The sequence below is a fragment of the Ursus americanus genome, chromosome 8 (assembly GCF_024610735.1).
Source record: "Ursus americanus isolate L20-20 chromosome 8, mUrsAme1.1.p, whole genome shotgun sequence".
In the NCBI taxonomy this organism is placed as follows: Eukaryota; Metazoa; Chordata; class Mammalia; order Carnivora; family Ursidae; genus Ursus; species Ursus americanus.
The window spans coordinates 35,859,346-35,885,072 of NC_142134.1; the positions used below are offsets into that span (position 1 = coordinate 35,859,346).

General features: G+C 32.8%; 1 protein-coding gene across 5 annotated transcripts in view; it reads right to left on the minus strand.

Annotated features, from left to right (window-relative positions):
- ADGRL3 (adhesion G protein-coupled receptor L3) overlaps window positions 1-25,727 on the minus strand; it is a 501,774-nt gene that overhangs the window by 23,987 nt on the left and 452,060 nt on the right. For all 5 annotated transcript variants that reach the window (XM_087864114.1, XM_087864113.1, XM_045815875.2 and 2 more), the window contains 3 exons: window positions 19,196-19,364; window positions 11,353-11,478; window positions 4,758-4,854 (listed from right to left, as the gene is read on the minus strand). In XM_087864114.1, coding sequence (XP_087720240.1) covers window positions 4,758-4,854; window positions 11,353-11,478; window positions 19,196-19,364 — 392 coding nt within the window. The remainder of the gene's footprint in view (window positions 1-4,757; window positions 4,855-11,352; window positions 11,479-19,195; window positions 19,365-25,727) is intronic.

Below are 25,727 nucleotides of genomic sequence, written 5' to 3' on the forward strand. Positions count from 1 at the left end.
GGAATTGATATATATATAAACTCACTTAGTCCTCTCAAGGTCCCTGTGAAGTGGGTGCTCTCTATATCCCCACTGCATAGACACTGAGGATATAAGCAATTTACCAAAAGTCACTGCATTAAAACTCCATTCTCAAAACTACTATGAGTAAATCAACAATTTGCAAAGTCTATTTGATGATGCCCTTCCCTTTTGTATCAACAATGTTCCTAAAAGGTGAGGCCACCTTTCAGTAGGTAGTGGTGCCACTGAGAGCCAAGATTTACCCTTAAAATTTATGAAAAGATTGCCATAAGCCATCTTATTGTACTGATTACATAAATTTATTGAGAACGCATGTGTAGACTAATACACATCTGAACCTTGAAAGAAGAATCCATCAACTTTAATAAATATGGGCTGCACATCTACAGAAGAGACAGTTTTTAGTCACACAACACTTAGGTTTGGCTTAAACAAATATAGCTTTACTGGTCAGATCTCCATGTATAAAACTCTAAATTGCATTAACTTCTGTGGGAGGTCGATGAGATGGAGGATGGGAGATAGGGGGAAATAAAAATCCACTATGCCAGCCAAGCTATTGTTTCAGGAGAAGAAATGCCTTTGTGCTAATTCTGCCACTAAGATGGGTCACATTTGTGTTGGGGAGGGGGGTGGGGTGGAACACTTTTCATAATCCAAACATAGTATTGGTAGCAGCTACCTAGCAAAAATTGATTTTAAACTGAAGTTTCTAGTGTCAATTCAGCTAATTAAATAAAAAGAAAATGGGAAATGCAATTATATTATTCATGATGAGATAAAGCCTAATAAAATCCAATTTCAGAAAATATTCCAATTTCTATATAGATCTATAAAAAGAATAGAAATGTTTAACCATTAACTGAACTACCAGAGAAATTTCTCAGCAAATGCTTCATTTTGGGATCAAACTCAAGTTTTAGAGGCATCGTTAATCTAAATTGGTCAGGATGAGGTTTGGCCAGCAGAGATTGTGGGTTGGAAATATAAGTGGGAAAGATTAGTTTAGCTACAAATTGTTTCTACCACTACTGGGAAGTTAGAGCTACTAGAAATTTGGGTAAGGTTTCTAATACATCTGGGAGAAGTTCAGGAGGATTGAGGACTGACTTCAAGATATGTGCAAATAGTAAATATTTAAATGAGCAAATGAACAAAACTCTCCTGTGGGGTTTGTAAAAGCTTGAGTTTGGATCAGAGTTAATCCTCCTTAAAACTTCCTATAATCAACTATCACATTAATGCTCTTGAAAAACTCCTTCTGACTGTGTATGAAAGTGGCGTCAGGGAAGTTAACATGATTGTAGTCCTGGTACCTACTGGCCTCAAGGAATTCTTCATTTACTTGAGTGAGTAGCACTGTAGTAAATAAGTCAGAAGGGGAAAAAGTATCTTACAATGTACAGGGAACATTTGGAAAACACCTTCACAAATATAGATATTCAAAGGACAAATGGAACGGAATGTGTAATGGAGTATTTTTAAGAGATGAGGTGACCAAATAACAAAATCCCAAAGAGAATATGTAAGAATGATTACACGAATTGAAAATTATCAATAAATATTCCAAGGTTTTGCATGATTCTAAGGAATAAAATCCCAATAGTAATCAAGCTTATCACACTGGGAAATCTAGCCAGGCAATCTGATACATAGGCTGTAACAAGTTACTTCAAGAACAGAATATTGAAGATGGTTTGAAAAAATAAAAACCATTGAAAAGGAGTTCTGTACTGTATGGCAGATGCTTATTCTTAATGGATCCCAAAGATGAGAATGATGAATTTTTGTTTGGAAGAAAAGATGGTAAGACATACAGAATTGTAAAATAATTATTCTTTTGATGAATTGAGCAGTGCTATGAATATTAAAGAAAACCTAAAGTAGATACAGGACTAATTTTTAGACAACTTCTTACAGTTTTTGAGGTCCAGAACTAAAGACAAAAATAAGGGATTTAATAGATCTAACTTAGAAAGAAAGGAAAATGGGGTTTAAATGAACAAAAAATTGCTAGCTGTGAGAAACTGAGAATGAATGGGAAGTCAGAATATATGAAGATGCAAAGATGCAGTGCCTAGAATTTTTATTTTAATAATAGAGAATATAACCTTTTGATTAAACAGAGGTGAATAATTATGTTGCTGAGGTGACTGAAGTGTTTATCTGGAAAGGTGAATCTTGGATTTCACCTACCTAAATATGATACACACGCCTGAATGCAGGGAAGATAGGACCCTGGGAAATAAGACAAGATTAAAGAAGGAGGTTAAAGACTATCTTCAGAGATATAATATGAAGAAATAAAATTTTCAAGTACTCCATGCACCTGAGATTAAAAAATAATGAGATGAAAATAAAATGAGGAGTTTCTGACCTGGGGGAATAGGAATTTAATATGGGCAATCAGGAAGATCACTGTGATGTCTACCACCATTAAAGTGACCGAGTGAAAGGAAGAATACATATCCTGAAGGAAAAGATCACCGCCTGGACACACTTCAAATCATAAATTCAACTTAACCCCCTCCCCAAAGTCAACACTAGAATAACTTATTGGATGTCACAAGAAATTGAATACCCTTCTTCAAGAGTAAATTTAAGAAATACTTTTAAAACTAAAGACTTTAAAACCAGATTTAAACATATGTTCAGTCAATATAAAATATTATTATTTTCTTTAAATACATTTCAAATTGACCCAATCATCCACATATCACATATTCCAAGTTGATGAAATTTTTGAGAAGGAACAAAAAGGGCACAGCAATGTTATATGTGATTGACCTTAAAATCAAGGTCACCAAAATGTGTCCATTTAAAACAATTTTTAGTAAAGTCACATACCTTACAATCTTTACATAAATTTAGATCATAATGCTAGAAAACATAATAATTTTACACGTTTTAAAAAATAATAATTTTATATATTTTAACCACCTTCACAGTAGGCAAATAGTGCATCATTAAAATCACATGATCTCATCTTTTGTTTAAACAACAATTGTTCTATAGTTGCTGTCTTATGTGCTGTGACATGCTGTCTACATGTCACTAGATGCAATATACTTATAGTAATAAATCCTATTCATAAGCGTAGTTTTCTTTCTAGGAACATACTTTAATTTTCCATCTGTGGGATTAGACAAGAAACAAAATCTGTCACTATGAAAGCAAATAAGTTCCTAAACTTTGGAGGCATTCGTAAGTAATTCGTTCTCTATGATTTGGAAAGTATGTCAGAAGTTAGAATTCATATTTTAATAAATTTTCACAGAGTAACCATTAAAACTAAACTTGAAAAAGAGCAGGATATTTGGATGATATCATGTAAATCAAAACCTAGCAAATAAAAACAGACTAATAATGAAACAAAATACAAGAAGGTAGGTGTTTTAATGTATTTTCTTCATATTTGGAGCAATATTTGCACTCACTGTTCCTACTTAGGCAAAAGGGATATAGAAAATTTAATATCATCATTAGGTTACAGTTATTATATCCCTGTCCCAAATAACATGTGAAAGTCAATTCAGATTATATATAACATGGATCCCTATATCAAATTCAGCTTGTACACTGTCCTAATTTCCTTTATGTAAATAAGATGCAAATTACTTGAGTAAAAGTAATTAAGAATACCAGCATCTCAATTTTTCTGAATCATAAGTTGTGACTGTTAAATTATTTGTTTCTAAGTAGAATTTAATATAACAAAAAGCTGACAGAAACAGGTTTAAATGGAACTAATAATAATCCTAGTTTGGGGATAGGAAAGACAACAATGTTGATCATAAAAATAACTACTGAATATATGCATCAAAAATATCTTTCTTAGGACAGTGTGATTGGAATAAGCTCATGCAAACACCACCTTTCCAGATAAAACTTTCTAAGTATTCCCCAGCAATGTCTGTAGTGTACCCTAACTCCACACAAATACAGCATCCACTCATTTTTACTGCGATCAACTTAATTCTAATCTCCCCACCCCCGCCTACCCCCACCTACACATACGCTAAAAAAGAGGGAGGGAAGAAGAGGGAGGGAAGGAGAGCGACAGAAGAATAAAAAAAAAAAAAATCAACTACAAACAAAACAGTAGATTAAGGGAACTTCATTTTAAAAATCGAAATGATGCCCCAGGAACATGATAACCAGAAGCACATAAACACACAAAAATCATAATATATATGTGTGTGTATATATATATATATATATACTTTTTCCTCCTAGATCTTTAAATATGCTGGATAAGTTTATAGATACTAAGATTAGATATGATTTTTACCCGAAATATACAGGGTGCCTCAAGTATGTATTAGATAGTATATTTTTACTTCCACAAAGACTATGAAATTGCTCTGTGCCTGGGACAATGTGCAACTCTATGATGCTTAGCCGACTATATAGCCACATAATTGCCCATTTTCACTGCTTCCAATGAGGCCTGACAGCTCACCAGTTTATTACAGTGGCAGATGACTAGAAAAAGAAAGTTCTCGTTTTCTAACTTCTTTTCAGAAAAGATTTCCTGAAAACTCAGGATTGAAAAAAAAAAAAGGCTTATGAATAATGGAACACACTGCTACAGTCAACCAGGTTTTATAACCTTGCAATATTCCTATCACATGGAACAAGGTCCAGAAGTTGCAAAAAAAAAAAGCAACGCATTTAAGAACTTCTCAAAGTAATCACAAAAGTAATAAATATGAAAAATCATTTCTAATTACCTCTGTTGAGTGACGCTGAACTGTTTATATCTCCAGTAATGAAGGAAGACTCTGACTGCTTTCGGACCGTGTCATTCCACATTCTACGAATTCGGCTCTGGATGGGGGAAAGAGAAAAAAGGAAATGAACTCACCAGGCAGTGAATTTCCTTACAAATCATTCTTTTTCTTTCTGTCATAGTTACAGGAGACCTTTGTTTCTGGCATCCAGCAAATATACAACTTCTACATGCTTGCAGTACAGTAGCACAAGAACATCAGAAACTAAATTAATGATAATAATTGGTTCTCATTAAGTGTATTCCTAAATGCTTACACCAAAAATAATTGTACCTATGAAAAAGCAATAAATGTAATGTACTATACCAATTTAAACATGTTGAAGATATATAGACGTGTACTCTAGATAGTTAGAATTTAATAATTTTAGCTTCAAAAGTGAAACAAATTATTTTCATTGTAACTTTTATGGGAATGGGGTATTTAAATATGTATTAAATTGTCAGTTTTATTAACAAAAGATTTACTTTAAGAATTCAAAAACTTGCAAGAAAGAAAAAGTTGGTGAGAAAAGAACAGAGTATTACTAAAATGCTACTAAACTTAATATCACTTCCATATATTTTATAAGACGAGTATAATTTTACGGGTTACATACGATTTTGACTTTTCTTTCTTTTGAAGGAGATAAAGGAAGACAATTCACCCTTATTCATTTCTTCACAGTAGGCAATTTTATCAAGAACCGAAAATTCTTACATCATTATTTATATTCTCAAATTCAGTTTTCTAAGTGTCAGATAATTGAAGAAAGCAGTCTAGTATTTTTCCGTTGGGGAGGGGAAGAGATTTTTTTTTTTTCTGGTTTATTGTTCTGCTATTTTATTGAGTTAGGGATCAAAAAAGTTTTAACAATCCTGTGAGGAGGAAACAAAAGATTTTCAGCTTTTCCAAGGATGAAATAATTTTAAGAACTATTACTACTCGGAACTGTAGTGGCAAAACTAAGCTCACAATGGATTATGCTCCAAATATATTTGAACTCCTTGAATAACAGGAGTATTTAATCTTAAAATTAACTAGACAATTTGTTTTATAAATCTTGGGACATGTTTATTCTTCAGAAATACTGTCTACATTGTTTTTTTAGGTCAGCAAGTATACACACAGACACCCTCACACACATACAGAACAAATAAAAGAATTAGAGGGGTGCCTGGTGGCTCAGTGGGGAGAACATGTGACTCAGGGTCATGAGTTCCAGCCCCATTATGGGTGTGGAGCCTACTTAAAACACACAAATAAAACAAAAGAAATTAAAATTTTAAAAATTAAAAAAAAACCAAGAAAACTGGCGCAGGATTATAAATCCTGAGCACTTGAGACATGTTTTTATCGAAAAATACTTCAAAACTTCAAACCGAAATACTGGAAACAATTCTCTTCCATTTGTTTAATTAATTAATTAGTTAATTAATTAACTAATTAATTAATGAAAATATTAATTACCCTCGACTGCATGCCAGAGCTACTCTAGGAGATACAAAGGGAAAAGGCAAACAAAAAATATCTTTGCCTTCATGGAGCTACTAGATTAGTTAGACACAACAAATTATCACAAAAATAAATGTCAAAGTAAACAATGTAACCACACCATGGAACCATTAATTATTATAGCTGAAAACTATGAACCCAAATGACTGTCAATGGTAGAATGGATATATAGAACAATATACAACAACAGCAATAAAAAAGCAACATAGCCTCCTGCAGCAACATAGATGTCTAAGGAAAGAAAGAAAATAGAAGAGAATAGGTACTGGATGATTTCGTGTGAATAAGAATCAAACACATGCAAAACAAAACATACTGTTAAAAGTTAAGACGGTGGTTATGTTAGAGGTGAATGATGGAGAAAGGTTCAAAGGGTTTCTGAGGTACTCTCAACATTCCAATATTTGACCCAGGGAGGGGATATGAATCACTGTGCATACACCTATATTTTGTGTACTTTTGTTAATGTTTGTTATACTACATAATTAAAAAAATGTCTAAGTGCACATAATGAGGGGAAATGTCCTTGCCTAGGAAGTCTGTGAGCACTACACTGAAGAAGTGACATCTTAACAGATTTGATGGAAATATGATCGTTGTTAGGTGACATTTACATAAGCTTCCCCCATTACCTCATCTTCTGTTAGTCTCCCCAACCTGGACTAGCCACACCGGTTCTCTTGCCATTCCTTAACAAGCCAAGCATGCTTCTGCCTTGGGCTTGGTACAATTGTTTCCTCTGCCTGAAGTGTTCTTCCCCTAGATACACATACGAATATTTCCATCTTTTTAAATTTTTGCTCAAGTATTTTCTCCTTAAAGAGACCTATTCTTCTATTCCACCCACCTAACCCTGCTATTTTCCTCCCATAGTCATTATCATCTTATACAACATGACCTCTAATTATAATGTATTTATTTCTTATATTTATATATAATGTCCAATATTTAATGTCTGCATTAGATTTGAGGCTCTAGGAAAACAGAAATTTTGTCTTTTTTATTGATATATCATAACATTTGTTATACGTATGCATACATAAAATATATAATTTATATGTAAAATGGGTATCTTATATGTAAAATCTTTAAATACTTCAATTAATTCTTTCTATGTTCTGGGCTCTATACTATGCAATTTTTCACTTATTCACTCACTGAAATCTCACAAGACCTCCTCAAGGCAAGTACTCTTATTCATTAGAAAACTGATGTTCAGAAGTTAATTAGCATGTTCAATGTCACAGACTTAATAAGTGACAAAACCAACATTTGAATCAACTCAACTGGCTCCTGATCTAGGAGCTTAACAATTCACTACACTATATCAAATAATAGTTGAATAGAAAAAGGAGGAAAAGAAAATATTGCAGGCAGAGGAAAAGTATACATTATGTAGCACAGAGCCAGCACTTACATGTTCATAGAATGAACCGGGATGATGTGGGGGTGAAAAAAGCAAGTCACAGAAGACTACATCCAATAATATACCACTTCAAAAAAAGATTTTAAAAAGTAATACTAGACATCCTTTTTGGAGGTGGAGAAACTATTAGAACATGTCAGGGAAATGAAGAATGAAGTTTTTTGGTTGCGGACACAGGAATTGATTAGGGAGAGGTTTCAAGAAGGGAAAATATATGGAAACTGTTCAATTCTTGAGTTGGATGTTCACGTCACGGGTGTTCATTTTACTACTATACTTAATAATTTAACAGATGTTACATACATTGCTTTATGTTTCAAATATCATATGATAAATGTAAATGCATCTACAAAGTCAAGGAAACAAAAAATAAATGACAGAACAATTAAAGAAGGGTTGAAGTGGGAAGGATAATACTTGAGTCCAGTTTTTATAAACACACATAAACACAAACCAATCCTATACGTGTCTGTGAATATCTGTTTGTGTGATTATGGTTATTACCAAGCTTTTATAAGTGATTATTAGCACCAGGAAGTAGGTATGGGGGGGCAACAGGAGAGGATTTTCACTTTTTAGTCTTGCCAATCACGCTCCTCCATTATCTACACGGAAGCCTCATGATCTTTAGTATACGTGGATGATCTCCGGCCACTTTCTTTTCTAAATCATCTCATTGGCTTTCTCAACTAATCAAAAATAAAATCTAAATTTGCATACTCTTATAAACCATTATTGATCTATCTCTAGCCTTCTCCATTGACTTCATCTCCCATTCACTGTCACCCAATTTAGCCAATGACATTCTTTCCATTCTTGAGTTTGCAAGTCCTCCCCTACCTTAAGGGCTTTGCGTTAGAGTTCTCTCAACTGGAATTCTCTTCCCCTGAATTTCCTTCCTGTCATTCAGAATCGTGGTGTCAATGTCATCTTCCAAAAGTCTTCCTTCAGCATTTAATCCAAGTACCCACCTGGGCTTTCTGTATCACATCACTATTTCTATCTCTACCAGTTTTCATAATTTGATCTTTTCTGTTGGTTTGCTAATAAATTTTCTGTCTTCCACAACTAGAATGTAAGCTGCAGATCATAGGGGAAGTTGTCTTTTAACCACTGAACCTCCAGAGCTTAGAAGGCTGCCATTATAGAGAGGATATTCAATATTTCTTAGTAAAAAATAAACAATATAGAGATTGTTATTTTACAAGTTCTCTGATGTGGAAAAGGCATTCACAGTCCAAAATTCTACCTTAATATCAGTGAGTATTTTAGACTATGGAAGGTCATAGTTAATATGAAATACATTGATTATTTTTGCCTAAACAGACTGGATTTAAGTAACTGTTACTTTATATAGGGTTGGATTGTTATAGTTAAACAGAATTAATATTAAAATAAGCATAAGAACAATGTAAGGGTTTTTCTTTGGAAGACTAGAATTGTGATATGAGAACTATAAAAGTGAAGAAAAAATATGATACAGCTTTAAAATATATATCTGAAATTATATTCTGTAATAATGACACGATTAAGTGATGGCTGCTTCAATTTATTGAATACTTAACAATTTGTTTTCAGTGTCTTGAATATATTGTCTCAATCTTCAAACAATATAAGAAATAAGTATCATTACCATCACTTTACAGATGAAAAAATTGAGGGTCAATGATATTAGGTAAATTGTTTTGTGTCATGGCTGGTACATGCCAATGCTAGAATTCAAAACAAGGGCTATCCACACAGCAAGCTTATGATTATTCTCTTAACTTGCATTGCCCTATGTTTTAGCTTAGCAGTATTGTTAAATATTACACAACTTTGTTGTAACATAATACATAAACTTCCAAGTAGTATTGTTTCATTAATGGCATTTGTCAAATGACTACTGGATGGTGGTTGATGGGCTTAACTATACGAAAAGCAAGTAGGAACTAATCGAGCTGGATGACATAAAGGATATCAGCGATTTCAATTTAAAAGCTGAGGAAAAGATTATTACAAAAAGGGAGATAAGGATTATCAGTTTGAAAATAAAGGTGTGGAATCTAAGGGCCTCATGCTAGAAGCATCATTCAGATGTACCTTACAATTATGTGGGTCTTCAAATTTATGATTGACCAATTCAGTAGTCCAACACTCAGAAATCTCAGCCCACCTAAACTGGTACATTTGTTCCCCCTAATATGCAATTTTGTAACCTCAGTAAGGTATAGAAATAATAAATAAAATTCAAACTATTAATAACTGTGTATTATTTGTAGGTATAAATTTCATGTTTATTACAATAATTTGTGGTTGTTAATTTAAGTATTAATAGTTGGACAGTTTGACAGTTATACATTAGTTTTAAATTTTAGTTGGAAATATTAGATTAAAAGATTAGATGTGGTTTTACTCATAAGATAAATGAGAACTCCATCAGATTGAGGAAAGTGTTTCTTTATGAGAACATTGTTCATTATCTTTCATTTATAAGAGTCATTCAAGTGCTACTCAGGGGTGTAAAACTGTCCAGTCGACAGTGAATGTGTTTGAGAGAATGAAATATATGAAGTTTGTAAATGATATTTAAAGTCAAGGATATTTAATTTTCTAAGCATATAAATGGAATTGTTGGGAAATTTAATCTATTAAGTTTACAAGACAATTAAGCATTGAACAAAGAATACCTAAAGTGATCTTCCTTATTTTATATAGAATCATCAAATTTACAAAAAAATTAAGATTCAGAGGTTGAGCTAAAAGGGTTAAGAAAAAAACTAAGTTCCCGATTTACACGTTTATCAACTTAAATTTAAGTCTTCTTTAGAAATCAGTTGACAACACTGAAAAAAAACGATCGTTTTTCCCACTGGATCAGGAAATCTTCAAAATATTAGTCGGCTAGTTTGAACTCAAAGTCACTCATGGCCCCCATAATCATGTCTTCTATTTGGCTCATTTTAGCATCGTTGAGTTGCTGAAATTTCTACCTAATCATCTTTGGACTCACACCATGGCCTGGGAAAAAGGGCAGACAGGTTACTTGAAAGTTACTTGAAGGTTTACAGCTCTCCGGGTACCAGTCAATGTCACGGCTACATTGAGTGCTGGGCAGCTGGGAGCAGCATGTGGAGCGGTTAAGTCAATGATGCTGTGATCGTATCCTTCACCGCCCTGAACTGTCTTCAACTTGTCAGCAAATAATATGAGCTAGGACTGCTTTACTAAATATACCATTTAATAAGTACATATTTTCTCTATGCAATAGAGAGTTACTACACTGGCTAAAAGAGGTAATTCCCTTAAGAATCATATATAGAAAGAGATTACTTTCTTAGAATTTTTGGGTAAAGTGCCCGATTCCTTTTGTCACCTCCCATATTCATTCAACTAGGAATAATCTGAAATCATTAATTATTATGCAAATTGAGGCCCTAAATTTCATAATTTTATTTCAATGTAGTTTTTGAAATATTTGTCCACCATTCTTGTTTTAGACATTGCAACAACAAAACAACAACAAATTTGATGGGTTAAACACTTGGGATAGAAAACAGTTCTGATCAAGAAAGGACAGCAACTCATGACAGAATATGGGTAAGAGATATTTCATTTTAATGAAGAAATGTTTACCTGTGAGCCTGTGGAGTAGCGTCCAGGAGTTCGAGAACCAGATGTTTTCCCTGAGCCGATGGAACTCTCTGTACTTTTGCCACTACAACAATGCGTTCGCAGGCATTTCCCATACTCTTTCCGTACCTAGCCAATTAAATATTAACTTCTGTTAGCCCGGAACTCCTTTCGGCAGGGAACTATGGTATAAAATGTATGCAAGTTTCATTTTTATAATTAATAATTAATATAATTATTTCCTTGCCCTACAGATACAAGAAAGTCTGCTCAGCCCATATTTTACGGTATATAATGATATTCAAGCCACCAAGCTTGAAATTTTGCATAGCTGGAGCCTTTTAAAACACGCACACGTGCACACACACATGCCCAATCGTGCTATAAAGCTACTACCTCTTGTTCAAAACATAAAAAGTTAAGACTCTTTAAGACACTATTTTTAGTCTCATAAATTTGATCTGAAGTAGCCTGTTGGTCCAACTCTACTTTGAACTGAGGTCTAGTGAGAAAGCCACAGAGAAAAAAGGGGGTGGAGAAAGGGAGGGAGAAGGGGAGAAAGAGGAAAAGAGAAAAAGAACGTTTAAACACAGAAAAAAGGAACGTGTTAGGCAAAATTTCTTTTAAATATATATTTCTTTGAAGTTTATTTCTCTTAAAAGAGGTCAAATTTGTAACGTTAGATATAAAATTCAAAATATTTTTAATTTATTCCCTCATAATAGTTCTAGCCAATAATCACGGATTTCTTTTCTTTACTAAATTCTTAATCCTGCTTGTAGTATAAAATCATGGGGAAAAAAAGGAGATAAACATTTCAGTTGATGTTTTTAGGCAGGAAAACATATCAATAATGTCTGGGATAACTTTCATCATGTTTAAAATTTTTATTTCTGCCTCTTTAATCAAACAAGATGTACAAAAATAAACATTAACCACCCTAAATGACACTTCCACTATCTACAAAACCAAAAATTATCCACAAATATGTCTTCATCAACTAAAAACACATTCTTGGACATTTTATTGGTTATACATTCCAAATTTATGTTCATTATGAAGTAACACTGTATATATAATTGTTCTTAGCTCTTTACATATTGAATTCACATGAGTTCATCCTTTCCACAACTTGTGACAATGTAATATCCCAATGTAATTTTATTTAAAGTGAAGTTATAAATACATGGTTTTTTGAGGGCCTTATTAGAATCAAAAGCAAAAAAACAGGAGGGCTAATGATATATTAATATTAGCATTCAAAACTACAATATCGTATCTTAATATTAGAAAGTTCATTCTATCAAAGATTTAGCAGAATCAGAGATAGAATACATTCAGGTTTGTTTGAAGAATTCACATTTATTAAATGCTTATCCTGTGATAGGAACAATCTAGAGACAGGTGAATCAAGGTGTGGAGGAGGAGTGCATGCTGGCAGTGTAGGGGGACCCAGGAAGGCTTCTTAGAGAAGAAGTTTTCTGACAGGGTCTTCAAAAGATAGGTTGGAATCTGTCAGGTTAGAGAATGAAGTTGAAAGAAAGGACAGACAAGGGAGACAAAGGCATTCTAGGTATTGCAAACAGGGTGAGCAACCTTTGAGGACTTTCTCTGATCTGGAATACCAGCATTACATTCTTTAATATATTTTAAATTATACTGACATGTTTTCCAACCAACCTCTTCTATGCTACATTTATGAATAATTGGAAATAATTAGTTTTATTCAGTGTTTAAAAGCCAATTCACATTTTGTTTATTTTTTAAAAGAAATAAGTTGATACTCACTTGTGTGTGTGTGTCTATGAGTGTCTAATGTATATGTGAGGTTGGGAATATGGAGTGAAGAAGCTTCTAATTTTTAATTGCTATTTACTAGGAATTATGCTAGGTTCCTCCTTCAAAATGACTCTGGGAAATAATCATACCTATATCTTACAGATAAGAACACCGAAAAGGTTAAGCAATGAAAATAAACTGAAAGATTGAAAAGATTAAGCAATATGCGTTATGTGAAAAAATCCACATCTTATAGGTGCTCTCTGGTCAGGAAGCTCCTTCTAAGAGGCCACATTTCTAACATTAATATGTTAACATTCCTATTAAAGTAATCTATTAAATTATCCTTTTCTCTGTATCTGGAAAAAATAGGAACAGATGCTTTAATTAGAATTTGGGAAAGCTTAAAATAATCTCTACCCAAAGGTAAGCACTATCAATTATACAGTTTAATACTACTCCTGAATTAATGAAGTATCTCCAAGAACTTAAATACTGATTATAACCTACGTCCCACTTTGTTTTTCCTAATGTACTCAACAGTATATTTTCTTTTTAGAAAAGAAAGTGTTTTTTAATGAAGTGATTTAAACCTAAGTGAATATTTTAGGAGGGAGAGATAGAGAAAGAAACAAAGAGAACTGCTCCCATTCCTTTTACAAAGGCAGCAATATTGTATAAGCTACAGGAATTCAGCACGGACTATTTTCATTTCCAACAAAGGTTAAATGTTCTGAACTGGTTATATAAACAACCAGCAAACCCAAGATACCTAGGGATGCCAAGTTCCATATTGAGGTATATTGCTTACTGAATCTTTACTGACTTTATTTTTCTGTGATTAGTTTTGAAACACTAAGCATGTGTTTTTTAGAAAAGAACAAAACCCCAAAATAACATGGACTATATGAGACATTTTTCTTTAGATTACAGTAAAAGTTATTTGATCGTTCAATCATTTGCATATTCTAATCCACTATTTCACATGATACTCCATCTTATCACGACCAGATATGATATCTTATTATTTTAATATTGTTGTATAATATAGATGGGAAAGAAACTATACCTTACCAATGGAATATTTCTTTTATATTCTCAAATCAGAAACAAATAATTATGATACCTTCTGAGGTTTATAATTGAGTGTGTAACAAAAGAAAAAGTGGTAACTTTAATGTCACCAGTAGAAACACTTGTATTGGTCATAGGAAATCACACTCAGAATAGGACTGATAACTCAGTTTGATTTTTGTTAATGAGCTGAATCAATCAACAAATAACACTATAAGGCAAAATATCTCAAAATGGAATATTTCATATTTCTCTAATCAAAACATATGAGCAACTACATCAGCATGGGCACATTACTGAAATTTAATCAGATGGCTTAAGAGAAACTTAAGAGAATTAAGATTGTTAAAATGTGCAAACTACCCAAAGCCATCTATAGATTCAATGCAGTCTCTCAAAATTCCAATAGTATTTTTCACAGATATAGAAAAAACAGTCTTAAAATTTGTACAGAACCACACACACACACACACACACACACACACACACACACACCCAAAGGCCAAAGTAATTCTGAGAAAACACAGCTGGAGGCATGACACATCTTGCTTTCAAACTATACTACAAACTATACTACAAAACTATACTACAAAACAGTATGATGTTGGTATAAAAATAGACATATAGACCAAGAGAATAGAATTCACTCCAAAATAAATGCTTGCATTTACTATCAACTAATATTTGATAAGGGAGCCAAGAATACTTGATAGGAAAAGGACAATCTCTCCAATGAATAGTTTTGGGAAAACCAGATAACTACATGCAGAAGAATGAAATTGAACCCTATCTTACATCTCTCACAAAATTTAACTCAAAATGAATTGAGGATTGAAACATATGATCAGAAGGCATAAAGCTCCTAAAAGAAAATATAAGGGAAAAGTTCCTAGACACTGGTCTTAGCAATGACTTTTTGGACATGCATGACATCAAAAACAAAAGGAACAGAAGCATAAATTAATAAGTGGGATTACATCAAACTAAAAAGCTTCTACATAGCAAAATAAATAATCAACGAAATGAAAGGGAAATCTATGGAATTGAAGAAAATATGCACAAATCATATTTCTGTAAGGGGTTCACATCCAAAATATATAAAGAACTCATATAACTCAATAGCAAAAACAAAACAATCCAATTACAAATGGACAGAGGAAATGAATAGACATTTTTCTTAAGAAAACATACAAATGACCAACATAAAAAAATTCTCAACAGCAGAGATCAGGGAAATGCAAATCAGAACTACAATGAGATACCACCTCACATCTGATAGAATGGCTATCATCAAGAAGACAAGAGAAAAAAAAGAAAGAAAAAAGAGATAACAAGTATTGGTGAAGATGTGGAGAGAAGGGAGTCCCTGTGCACTGTTTATGGGAATGTAAATTGGTACAGCTATTTTGTGAAACAGTATGTAGTTTCCTCATAAAATAAAAAACAGAACTACCATATGATCCAGCAATCTCACTTCTGGGTATATATCCGCAGGAAATGAAATCAGAATCGTAAAGAGATATCTGCACTCGCATGTTGATTGCAGTATTATTCACAATAGCCAAGACATGGGAACAACCCATGTGTCCATCAACAGGTGAACAGATAAAGAAGATGTGGTACATACATAAAATGGAATATTGTTCAGCCATGAAAGGAGGAAATCCTGTCATTTGTGACAACATGGATGAGTCTTGAGGGCATTGTGCTAAGTGAAATAAGTCAGATAGGAAAAGACAAATACTGTATGATATCACTCATATGGATAAAGAGCCGAACTCATAGAAACAGAGTAGAATGGTAGTTGCCCAAGACTGGGGGTGAAAGAAATGGGAAAATACTGGTTAAAGGGTACAAACTTCAAGCTATAAGAAGAATAAGTTCTGGGCAACTAAGGTACAGGAGGATAATTATAGTAAACCAACTTTATTATATACTTGAAATTTGCTAAGAGAGATCATGAATGTACTCACCACAAAAAAAGAAATGGTAACCATGTGAGTTGATGGAAGTATTAGCTAACAGTATGGTGGTAATCATTTTACAATATATGTGTATCAAACAAACACACTGTATACCTTAAACTTATACAATATTATATCTCACGTATATCTCGATTTAAATAATGGAATAAAAGAAAAATCTCCTAAGACATTTCAGCAATTTCAAAAGAAATTACCTGTTTTGTTTGTTTGTTCTATAGGGAAAAAGGCAAACAATTTCATGTTTTCTATATTCTTTGATTTTGGGCCATTTCTTGATACCCAATAAAAATCCCACCAAAATTGGAAAATTCAAAACATAAGATGGATGAAAGAATAATATGCTTATTACCTGTTATTATAAATCATAAAAGTAAGCTTCTAAAGCAAGGGTTGGTAATTTTTTCATGAAGGGCCAGATAGTCAATATTCAGGCTTTGTCAACCAAGAGGCAACTGAGGATGCTGTTTATATACTTAATGTCAAATTTTAAATGTAACAACTTACAAATATAAAAGCCATTCTTGGCTGACCGGCTGTAAAAATTAAAGGCAGCTAGACATATTTGACCCATAAACTATTGTTTGCTGAAGTCTGTTCTAATGAATCACAAAATTGAGCTTGATGACATATTTTTTAAAAAATTTCACTTATGTTAAATATACTAAAAACTCTAGACCTGCTTTTGGATCCTGAGGTTTAATATCTCTTCCTGTATATCAAAAGCAATTCCTACTTATACCAGCAATGTATATGTGTAAGATAAGAAAAATAAAAATAATTATTGGGAAAACCCTAAAAGATACTGGCTCACAGAAATATTTAAGATCAAAATAATTAACACATAAGGTACAAAAATATTTTCTGCTCTAAAGAATATTTCAATATAACATTAAAATTTAAAATTTTGTTAGTCAAAATTTCTAGCTAATGCATAAAATAAAGATAATAGGTAAATCTGGTTCACTATATTTGAAGATGTTAAAATTGCTTACGATGGCCCAATATTCTATTATTTACATAGACAAATGCTACCTTTTCCCTTAATCTCCAATGTCTCTCCCATCTTTTTACATATATTTCTTGTGACAATCAGTTATGTCTTTCTTTTATCAAAATTTAGAAATTGTTTTTCCCCCAAATGCTTAGTCTCCCTGACTTCTCTGAAATGTTTCACAATACTGGCTGTTATCTACTTTTGGACATTTTCTCCTATCTTCAATTCAGTATATCATCTTGATTCTGATTTTGCTCCTTGGATACTTCCTTTTTCCATCTCTATTCCTACTCACCATTCACAGATCCTACTCTTTACATTCCTCAAGTGTGGTAGACTGCTAATTGTATACAACACCTAATTCCTTATCTTCCTGATGTAAAAAAGCTAGAGTATGTTTTCCAGTCCTCCTTCCAGTTCAGGTGGTAGCACTGATACTGTCCTATCAGATGGAAGGTGAGGAGAAGTGATGTAAGCCTCTTTCAGACCTTTTATACAAGAGCCTCTCTTTCTCAGACTGCCTGCTCGATGTCAATACTCAAGGTGACTGTGGAAATCATGTGTTGAAGTTGGTTGAGACTTCATCAGCTTGTGTCCTTCCATGAGGTACCACCATCAATTGGGCCATAAGTAAAAAAAAAAAATAAATATTTTGGGGCTAAGCAAGTGCCATTTTAGGGGATGGGTGCACTAAATATTTGGGAAGGTTCATCCATTGTAATATAACTTCTTTTCTAAATTAATTCTAATCCAATAGATTAGAATCCGTCCATTCCCTTATAACCTCTTCACTTTTTTGTAACCTACATTTATAGGCCTGAGTCATCATTACTATTCTAGCCTTATTTATGATCATATCAACACACTTTTGATACCTATCACCACATTCAACTGAAACAGAATACAACTGGACTCATCTTGACAAGTGGACACCCGTCTCAAGTTTTGTTTTAGGTCCTATCAGTCTCTCAAATAAAAAATCACAGACATAGGTATCTTTAATCTTTATTTTATTTTATTTTTTTGTTTTCTAAAGAAAAATTTTAGGTGTTGTTTCTTTCTCAGAAGAAATTTTCACATTTTGACATTTTATTTTCAGAGCCACCTCTCAATATCTCATAATTATTTTTATTACCTCCATGTTACACATGAAGAAACTGGGGCATGAGGAGGTTAATTAACTTGCCCAAAGTCACATAAGCTTTTAAGTAGAGAAACTAGGAGTTAGACTCAGACAGTCTTGGCTCAGGGGTCTATGTGATTGGAACTATAACGATTACATTTTTAATAGAGTTAAAAAGTATAAGATGAGAAAATCAATCTTGAGATTTCTAAAAAATGCAATGAAAGTATTTAGTGGCTAAAATTAACTTTGAAAATGAATATTTTAGGTCCCTGTAAATGTGAAAAATCACAAAAATAGACTAGCATGAAAAATTAAATATTGCATCCTAATCATCCAACTCTTAGATTTTATAAAAGATGCTTTTAAAGAAAAGTACAGAGACCATTACTAAGTATGTCATCATTCATTTAAAAAACATAAATGTTATCATAAAATGATAATCATATTTTCCAGTATATACAAACAGCTTTTTAAAGAAAAACAGAAAAATATATATTTCTTATGCCATATATATATATATATATATATCTATATATATATATCTCCACCCCACAGCTCCATAATATCTTAGAAAAGCTATTTCTAATACACATTCCATGTGTCTGCCAATAAAAATATTAAAGACTATAAGGTCAAGCCTACAAGAGAATAATTTTTGTTCATTATCCAAATCAGAGACTATTTTGATTTTTTTTTTTGCTGTTAAACACATTTACCAACTGTCATGCTTCTGATTTGTGTCTTTTGTCTTACTATTGTAAAAACAAAATTAATGAAGTAATATATTTATTTCTTAGAGACCAAAACATCAAGAATGATTTATGTTATGGTTGCTTTGCTATCCTGAGATATATGCCATTTATTTTTGAATAGGGAATTTTTGCTTACCTTCTTTTGTAGGACACAATGGAAAATGAATATAAACATTCCCTGTAGAGAATTGAATATGGTGAAGAGATACGCCATGATGACTGTGCTTTCATTAATATACATGAGTCCGAAGGCCCAGGTCAATCCTAATAGGCAGAGAAGAGCTATTGCACCTATAACCCATGACCTGTAGAGAGAGAAGAAAATTAAGGGTTATCAAATGATTGGTCTTTAATTAGCACAGTCATATCATATCAACAATACTGACACTGAAAAAAATGTTACGGTAAGTTTTATTGACAGAAAATGTAAGACAGGTGGTATAAGTACTTTAAGATTTTAATGGGGACTACAAGTTTTCAAACTTGAGGAGATATACATGAATGAGAATGTTATGAACACAGAAATTCATTTAAGCAAAAGCAGATTTGTACTATATTAAATTATTCATGTATTTGCAGCACATATGCAAATGATATGGAGATGTAATTATGGTGAATGGCAAGGGGGAAAAAAGTCTATAAAGCTATGTTAGTTTCCACTGGCCTCATTGTTATAATAACATTTGTTTGATTGGACTCTCTCTATTAGTGCTTCATCTGATACACTTTTATCCCATTTTTCCAAATTTCCTCTTTTTCCATAAAAATTTAAGTGTTTACTGACAAAAACAGTGCTTGGATTTGAAGGAACCAGTATATGGAATATAAGTATGAATTTTAAAAGTTCTATTTGTCTGATTCTATAGTTATGTAAAACAAGCGTGATACAGTGGATGGGAAAAAATTGTTCCACTCTAGATCACAATCTGTGTTGTTTCAGCTTTTGGATTGCTGTCTTCTGGGTTAAGTTGGACTAGACTTTGAAAATCAGGCAATTGGCAGCTTTGTTGAAAAGAAGCTTAAATCGCAGGGCACCTTCATCTCTTTGAAGGGTCTGTAAACTCAAAGGAGAAAATGAAGCTGAGAATGGGATGGAGTGGTATGAACAAAGTAGGCTAGAATGGAAGACAATTCTCACTCTCCATTCCCCTAGTTTCCTCCAGCTGCCATTCGCAATAGTAATCAATGGGTGACAAAGTCCATATATTTGTGGCCATGTGTTATGCATTTACTTCAACACAAAATGAATCTTTCCAGTAGATGGGGATCCAATAAGTGAAAATGGAATTCTTCTCCACTCCTCTCTAAGTATATAGAATAGGACCAAACCAGTCTAGATCTCTATATACTCGTGAACCCACCCCTTCCTTTCCCAGCACACCCTTGAAAGAGTAAATATTTCTTTTCAGCAGACTATGCTCCTCCACTTGCATTGTCTAAGGAAGAAATATTTATGGGGATTGAAACTTTGCAAAATGAAGGGGTTAAAAGAAACCACACATGTATTTACCAAATCTGAAGCTGGGTTGCGTAAAGTTTTCAGAGAGCACTATGTCTTAAGAAAGATAGAGTCCCAAAGTAGTCAATTAGTATCAATGTCTTATGAAAATTCATCATGATTATTTATTGTTTTTCTTCTACAACCATCAGCTACTATATTTCATATTCAAATATCGTCTAAATTTAACATGTTCAATTTAAAACATTGATGTTATTGAAAAGAGAATTCCTAAATGAGGCTTGCCATTGCATGTAGCATGTTTGCTTATATGATTCAGAAAACAGCTTAGATATTAATATTTTATTCTATAATTAAACTGAAAAATATGAGAACTTTCAAGGTAAAGCTCTCAGCTTCTTACAGGCATTGGAAAAAGGAAAAATGGAAAGAATACCATTAAGTCAAGGTAAAATTGGTATTTCAATTTAGAAAGAAAATGATAGAATAAAATACTCAAGTCAGCTAGTATCTACTAGAAAACACATGATGGGCCCAAGAGTTAATGATATAAAAACTACAATGAGCCCAATTTCTAAAGAAAAAAAAATAAGCAAGAGCATGAAGAAGTAAGTGAAATGTCATTGGAGAAAATGAAAACAAAGGACTCTTCACCAGAAGAACAAACTGAAAGTCTAGAGTAAGGTCACCCATAGGTTGCCCCAATCTTAAGTTTATTGTGGCAGGACACATAGTTTAAAAATGTACAAAAGAAAAGAGCCCAAATATCAACATTTGAGTTTATTCTTATTAGATTAGTACAGACTTGTAGCTTTGTTTTAGAAATTTGAAAGATATATTCATAAAAAACAGGTCATTAATCAAGCGACATGTGTCAAAATTGAAATTTTGCATACATAAAATTGAATTTTTGAAGGAGACATTTTTTCCCTGTTTGGATATTTAAAATAGAAATTCATTAATATCCATTGCAATTGGGTAGCTTCATACTCCTAAGATCATTTGGAAGATACACGGCTAAATCACAAAATAATTTTAGATGAGCGATGTCCAAACAAACAACAGAAATGACGACATATGCAGCACAGAGGAACACATCACAATGAAAGGAGAAAGCTATTAAAAGCAAAACAAGTCTGTACCACATGAAGTTGCTATGATTGTGGCACTGATTTCAGGTGATATCCAATTAAAAGAGGTGAAGCAGAATTTGTTTATGGCAGTACACCTGCAGCATATTTATTCTGCATACAAGTTGTATGCCTGATTATTTTCCTGCACAGTTTGCTCTTCTGCCTCAATGTGAATGACAGAAGCTCTAATGATTTTTCAGTACTGATCTGACAGCTGGTTCATGGGACCACACTGATAAATGGAATTTATCAGCCATTCAGGTCATTCTTACTTGATGAAGGGTCTGTTATCCTCATAGCTAAAGAATGCATAGACATAAAGACAAGAACACCAACATTAGCATTTTATGACAAAGATTTCATATGAAAAATATTCTCCTGGTCCCCAAAGGCCGCTGTACCCCACCTCCCTAAAAGGCATCATAACCTTCCCTTTTTATCCAGAAGGTAAATCCTAAAATCACCATGAGAACTTACATAACAAGGAATAAAATCAATTTTACAATACTGCAATATCCCTATGAGACTAAAAAATTCCATTTTTTCATCATTTGCTCATATTACTTGTGACTTGACAGAGACATTTATTTCTTAGAGATCGCATTTCTCTAGAGAATGAGAAATCTTATGAGCAACCTGGAAAAGGCTTGGGGGCATACTTAAAATGACAGATTCATGTCACCTAAAGGTATCCTTATTCTGTACTATTAGTAGGTAAGATTACTTAATTATGGACAGTAAGTTTCTAAGTAATTTTAACTCGCAGATGATTGACCTGAGTTAAATCTGAACACTAAAGCCCTTTGAAAATAATCGATCCTGACTACTTTAAAATTCTTTCTGTTAGTGTACTAGGAAAAAATCTGAATAATCTTTTGTAGTAATAGAGGCAAACATACAGCACCTGTTCATTATCACTTGTATTAACTAACTTATTTTGTATCATTTTGATTAAATAAGATCGAAGAGCCAAATTAGTGGAGATAAGTTAGGGAACATTTTGGATCATCTTTTTATAAGCAGTCTGCTCAGTGAATTGTGAGAAAACAGCAAAGAAGGGAAACTGCTCTTTCCTCTTATCTCTTGCTAGGGGCCATAGTTTCCAAATATAACACATATACAAATAAAGCTCTTAGACCCCAAATATGATGTATTTTTGAAGAGAGAACTACTAAAAGGAAACCTCACTTTACAAAATGATGAAAGAGTAATGAATGGAGGGAGAGCCTGGGATTTAAAGCCAGTTTGCCTGGAATTCACATCCTAGATCAGCCACTTAACTAGCTAAAGGCAACAAATTAATTAACCCGTGAATGTGTCAGTTTATACAACTATGAAATGGTGATAATTATACATAGGTTTCTTGTGATAGTGAAATTATATACTATGTAAAAGTGCTTAGAACAGTGCCTGACATATTTTTTGTACAGTAAATATTATATTGTTATTATTAAACTGTTTAAAGCTAGAGTAAAGTCACACTGAAAAGATAGAATCTCTCACCCAAAGAATAAACCACCAAATAATAAATGTTGAGTAGTTAAATTCATTTGAGGACATTTCAGGAGCAATATTATGCAGCAAAATAAATGTGGCGGAAATAGGCTTGTAAATGGAGCAGGGAATGACTAACTGTGCTGTCTAACATGGTGACTACTGGCCTGTGGGTTTATTTAAATTTAAATTCTTTAAAATGAAATAAAGTTTAAAATTCAGTTCCTTAGTCACACTAGTCACATTACAAGGACTCAAAAGCTTCAGTAGCTGCCATATTGGACAGTGCAGTTCTAGAACATTTCTGTGTTCACAGAAAGTTCTACTGGACATCGCTGAACTAAGACATTCAAAGAGGGTTTTAAGCCAGAAAATGGAATTTCAAGTGATATTTAAATAATGCCATGGATGTGTGAAAGGTAAGCAGAGAAGAATTTCTAAGAAATGATCATATTTAATAGTGGTGAACTGTTCCTAGAAAGAAAATCTTATATCAATATTGAAAAGTTATAGAACATAATAGAACAATATTTATTCCAGTATATCCATTCCCATTACATCAGTACATTCCATCTGTGATTCCAAGTTCATGAATGGATAATTATTTCTACCTTAATTTGTATATAGTAGGATATTGAGGAAAGAAAGTTTCAAAGGTTAGCATATAGGAACATGTGCAAACATGCTGTAAAAAATTGTACTGAGCTATCGAAATGTTTCAAAAAATAAAATGCAAAACTTGCACTGCAATCGCTGGAATGAGATGCTTTGCCATTAATGTGAAAATATCAAAAAAGGGTACAATTCAGTAGTTTTTGTGGGCAATTGTGGGAAAACGCCAGTTGTTCCACTCAATAACAAAGATTCTAATTCCAGCCTCACTTACAGTTAGCTATAGCCATGCATTTAAGCAGTGTCCACTGGGATGTGAACAGAAGTGAATTGTGACATTTCTGGGTCTTGCCAATTAAAGGACTGGAATTGGGCCTCCCTTGACCATTTTTTTCCCTCCTCCTTTGTTAGGAGAAAATGACAACAGAGCCTCAGACCCAGAAATGGAAGCTGTTTTTTGATGTGGAGCCACCATATTAGATTTAAACCACATTTACATAACCAATTTAAGCCACTATATTTTAGACTATTTCTTTTACAGTGGCTTAGCCTGTGCAATAATTAATAAAGCATGTTATCTTTTAGCTAAAGAATTACCAGTTCATATTTAATATAGAAATCCATGCTAATGGGCAAAGAACCATTCATTAATTTTGTTTCCAGAATATCATAAATAATATACAATAATTCAAAATCTAAGCATCATTGCAGATTACCTATGTCAGTGCCTTCCATCATTTTGTCAGATATTCTGTTGGCTTAGAGGATCTAGTTTTATAAAGTCTCTCCACTAAATTCAAGTTAAATTGATAGTAATGTTGCCATCAGTTATGGTGGCAAAGTTATATGCTATTGATTCACTGAAAAAATATATCTACAGAACTAGTCTCAAAGCTGAATAATATTCATTCTGATTTACCAATGAAAGTCTACTGAAACAAAATCTCATCCCAGTTGTGTGACTAAAACAATTTCACTGCAGTTATTTTAAGATCTTGGAAAAATATGGACACAAAGGTCTAAGACACTCTGGGCAGATTAGTAACAGGAACTTTCAGGTTGTCTTGTAAGTTGTAACTTTCTGAAAATGAAGGAAAATACCTTGTACATACAATTTTTAAGGAACAAATTAAAAAAAGAACCTTGTTTCTTTAGCAAATACATTCTCCTTTTGTCAAACATTTTATCTTATTATTTTATTCAACTAACATCTAAAATTGAAAGCTTTAAATATTAATGTTGTAAAATTATATTAAAAAGTGATCATTAAAATAAAGATAAGAATTTTTAGGGATCTCTGCATAGATTGATAATAATTATGCATATATTTATACATTCTATAACAATTTCAAAACACACAAAAGGGCTATTAAAATCTAGCCCCATGGAAACGTAGCTCTAAATACATCTTCAAGAGGATAGATTTGTTAGCCAAAACATTAACTTATACATACTAATAATACTATGATATAAGGATTCATAATAAGTGTATCAGTAGAGACAGATGATGAATGGTTAGAAACAACATGAATGAATCAAGTTAGTTCTATGATATTCTTTCTCTGATTTCAAGAGTTCAAAATAGAATTGTCTTTGGACATAATTTTTGATGGAAATATCTAAAATTCAAGATATAAAGATGATAAGTTAAATAATATAAAACTTTCCCTTCTATTATATTTACATATAGATTTTTTTTTAAGTAGTGGAATAGGTAAGAGTGAAGGAAGATGGAGTGATGGAAGGCATATATATAATTCCCAAGCCAAAAGATCTAGTCATTAAGTCACAGAAGGTTAAGCAAAATGAATGGCTTAGACAGAATTGTAGATCCTGTCAACATTCATCCCATTCACCCTACCAATATGAATGTATTCTGGGATCCTCTGCTTCTGCTGGGTAGTTAGCTAATTATTGTTGGTAACTGAAGTGTATGTTTAACAGTGAGAAAGAGAGCTATCGCAGTGTAT